This window comes from Eurytemora carolleeae, unplaced genomic scaffold, assembly GCF_000591075.1.
Source record: "Eurytemora carolleeae unplaced genomic scaffold, Eaff_2.0 scaffold498, whole genome shotgun sequence".
Lineage (NCBI taxonomy): Eukaryota > Metazoa > Arthropoda > Copepoda > Calanoida > Temoridae > Eurytemora > Eurytemora carolleeae.
Window position 1 is genome coordinate 63,204 of NW_019396396.1, and position 3,373 is coordinate 66,576.

Below are 3,373 nucleotides of genomic sequence, written 5' to 3' on the forward strand. Positions count from 1 at the left end.
AAATATATTCACCACATTAACTATGTTTTCTATTAAGATGTGCCAGTTTGCAGTTTACGAGGCTACTATGAAATATATTCACCACATTAACTATGTTTTCTATTAAGATGTGCCAGTTTGCAGTTTACGAGGCTACTATGAAATTTCTAAATCCAGAGGGGAAGTATGATCCAAAGTAAGTTTTTTTAAGACAGAAGATAACGATTTTGTATTTGTTTTATTCTTTAATATATATAGATCCTAACGTACATCCATTCACATGAAATAGTTTGTTGGCTTTTTTTGTCCACTTTCCATGATCTGATTTAATTAGATTTAATTTGATTTGTTATGGCAGATTGTTTTGGGATTAATCAACCAGAGGCCGAATTTAAAGAATTTGAGCCGCAGCTTAAATTTGAGACGCGGCTCAAATGTGGTTGGTTTCACTTAAAACTGTATGCAATGTTTCAAGATTTAAGCCGGCGCTTAATTTAAACCGGGTTTTGGCGGATTTGATACGTGGCTCAAATTTATTAAATTCGGCCTCAGTTGATCTATTAATGAAATTTTTTAATAAGTTAGTAGTATTGAATTTATCGAATAATTTACTTTACTTGGTTTTGTTTTTGAAATAGTTTGACTGATAAGGGATTAATTGATTGACTGAGCCTATATTTAAAATGCTAAGCATGACCAAGAGGAGTCATATTTAGTCCCACCGTTTACCCGCCCCTTATCGTAAATTACGATTTTTGCTATTTTATACGTTAAAAGTGGACCCACTCAACTTAGATTCTCAAAACCATGATGAGAACATTCCCGTGGGCCTTGTAATTTATCTACAGAAACTTTTAAAATGGTAAATTCTAGTCAGAACCAAAAATATTGTTAAAGAAAATTATAAATTAAAATCTCTTGAATTCCTTCCGTCTTACTTAATACTTAATACATTCTTCAATGGAGGCAAAATACTCTGAATTTATTAAAAAGAAAATTCCTTTTGACCAGACTGTCAGTAAAGCACTGTGAAATGTTCTCTGTGTATGCTGTTATAGAATCTTAAGAGCACAAAAAATGTATACAGAGGCGTATTATTGAAAAAAAAAACGGGGAAAAAATGTCTGCCAATTTGGTCCAGCCGCTTGGCCAGCCATAGCTGATATATATATATATATATATATATATATTAGTATTGGTTCTTGAATGGGTAAATGATAATTTGAATTAATTTAGTTGACTTTTTCATCCCTTTTTTCTCGATTGAAAAAGAAAATGAAACCATTAAAAAAAAATTTAAAACTTTTTATTTAAATAATGTTCTTTTTTCTTATTTATATAATATTTAGGGCTCACTTGATAGCAGGTTGTACTGCTGGAGCACTTGCCGCTGCGATCACAAATCCTTTAGATGTTTGCAAAACCCTTCTAAATACACAGGTAGTTAAACAGGTCCCTGGAGAGTATGGAGGGGGAGCTGGCGAGGAAGGGGTTAGGAATGAGGGAGGTTGGATAGTATGTTCTTGTCCATCAGCTACAAGGGAGTTGGGGGTTGGAATGATTGATGTATGATATTAAGTCCTTGATTCTACCAATTTAAACCTTCAAATTATCATCTTATTAGTGAAATATGTTTATTTCTATTATTCAGGAACCTCAGTTGCTGAAGGAGTTGAAGACAACTAGGATAGATGGAGGATGGAATGCTGTAACTACTGTTCACAAAGTTGCCGGTTTCCCGGGATTTTTCAAGGTTATTTATTACCTCGGGGACAAAAAATGAATATTAGTACTTCCAAAACACCGTATCTTTTATTATGCTTGATTTTTGATGAATCGGCAGGAAAAATTAAAACACTTTAAAATTGGATTTAAAAGTTTTTTCATCCTTATTGATACTTAACTCGTTTATTTCCCCAAATTGAGCGAAGAAACCCTGAACATTGTGAAGAATTATGTTTTTAAATGGGGGATATTTTTCAAGAAAATAAACACCCATGATGAGCCCTCATAAAAAAATATTTTTTAAATCAAACAAAAATATATAAAACGTGCCAGTTAAAAGTTCTAATTTTCATTTTTTCACAAATCCTACAAAATCATCACCCCTCCCCCCATTTAGTACATAGTTGTGTTTCATGCTTGCTCATTTGTAGATTTTTTTTTTAAAATAATAAATATCAATAAATTTTACAGGGTTTGAGCGCGCGAGTGTTGTTCCAAGCGCCCTCTAGCGCCATCTGTTGGTTCACATACGAGTCTCTCAAGCATATAATCTCCTTGCAGCAGACAATCGAGGAAAAGTACGAAACTCTAGCCGACATTAGATCTAGCGGTGTTGGCGGTACCACCGGTGTAATCGGCGGCAGCGATAAATCAAAACCTGGTGCAGAAAAGGGTTCGGATAGACTGTGGGAGACAATTACCGATCTTCCCCGCCCTATTCACGCTCTTGAAACATGGGCGGAGCAACCTAACTCCGCCCTCAAATATTCCGAGTCTAAGTTTTCCGCCCATATCAGGAGGGATTAGATGAATATGCTCAGGTCGAATACAGGTCAGTTATCAACAGGTTTCAGAAAATCAGATCAATCATTTTTCATTAATTTACATCCGAGTTGGAAATTTTTGAATTAAAACTAGGTTCCAGTACTGGTTTAAGCCAAAAAAAATCTTGGACCTCTGCTCCATATATTATTCATCTGGATAAAATTGTTCCTCATCTAAAGAAGAATTGAAATATGTAAAAAAATTATAGTAAAAGAAAATGATTCAGTGATCCATGCAATGCATGCCTTATACTTGATATATTAAACCAACGATTAAATACCCCCCCTCAATTCTGTGTCATTATTCCATTGTTATAAAAAAAGGGTGGTTGTATTCATCAGCTTTCAGACATAGAAATAAAGCAGATTTTTAACCATTTTATCATTAAACTCATAAAACAGATAAAAGCGTCGATTTTAAAGACTTTATTGCCGTTCAGAAACATTTCTTCTTTGCAGTTTTATTTTGTTCATTTGAATCTAATTTAATCATGAAAATAATTTGCAGCTCTTATTCTTTTTTTTGGTTTTACATTATTTTTAAAATTAGGCGTTAACAGTGATAATTTAATAGAACTACTAAAACATATTTTTCTTCTTTCTTCAGGGTTATCAATAAATAGGAGTATATACTTTCAACTAAATTTTATTAATTTTAAAAGAAAATATATACTCCTGTTGGAAGCAGATTCATTTTTATCAAAGCACAAAACTATTTTAAAAAATGCAAAATTTTATTCATTTCTTTTAAAAAATCTTTTTTTAACCTTCCATATTGTTGTATTAATGAAAAAGAATATTTGTACTACTAAGGATATATGTTAAATTTATTCTTTAAGGAATTG

General features: G+C 32.4%; 1 protein-coding gene across 1 annotated transcript in view; it reads left to right on the plus strand.

The window, feature by feature from the left end:
• LOC111702398 (mitoferrin) overlaps positions 1-2,615 on the plus strand; it is a 7,393-nt gene extending 4,778 nt beyond the window's left edge. The window contains exons 8-11 of the mRNA XM_023474068.1: positions 108-175; positions 1,329-1,419; positions 1,631-1,732; positions 2,176-2,615. Of these exons, the coding sequence (XP_023329836.1) occupies positions 108-175; positions 1,329-1,419; positions 1,631-1,732; positions 2,176-2,511 (597 nt within the window). The 3' untranslated portion in view covers positions 2,512-2,615. The remainder of the gene's footprint in view (positions 1-107; positions 176-1,328; positions 1,420-1,630; positions 1,733-2,175) is intronic.
• The last annotated feature ends 758 nt before the right edge of the window (positions 2,616-3,373 follow it).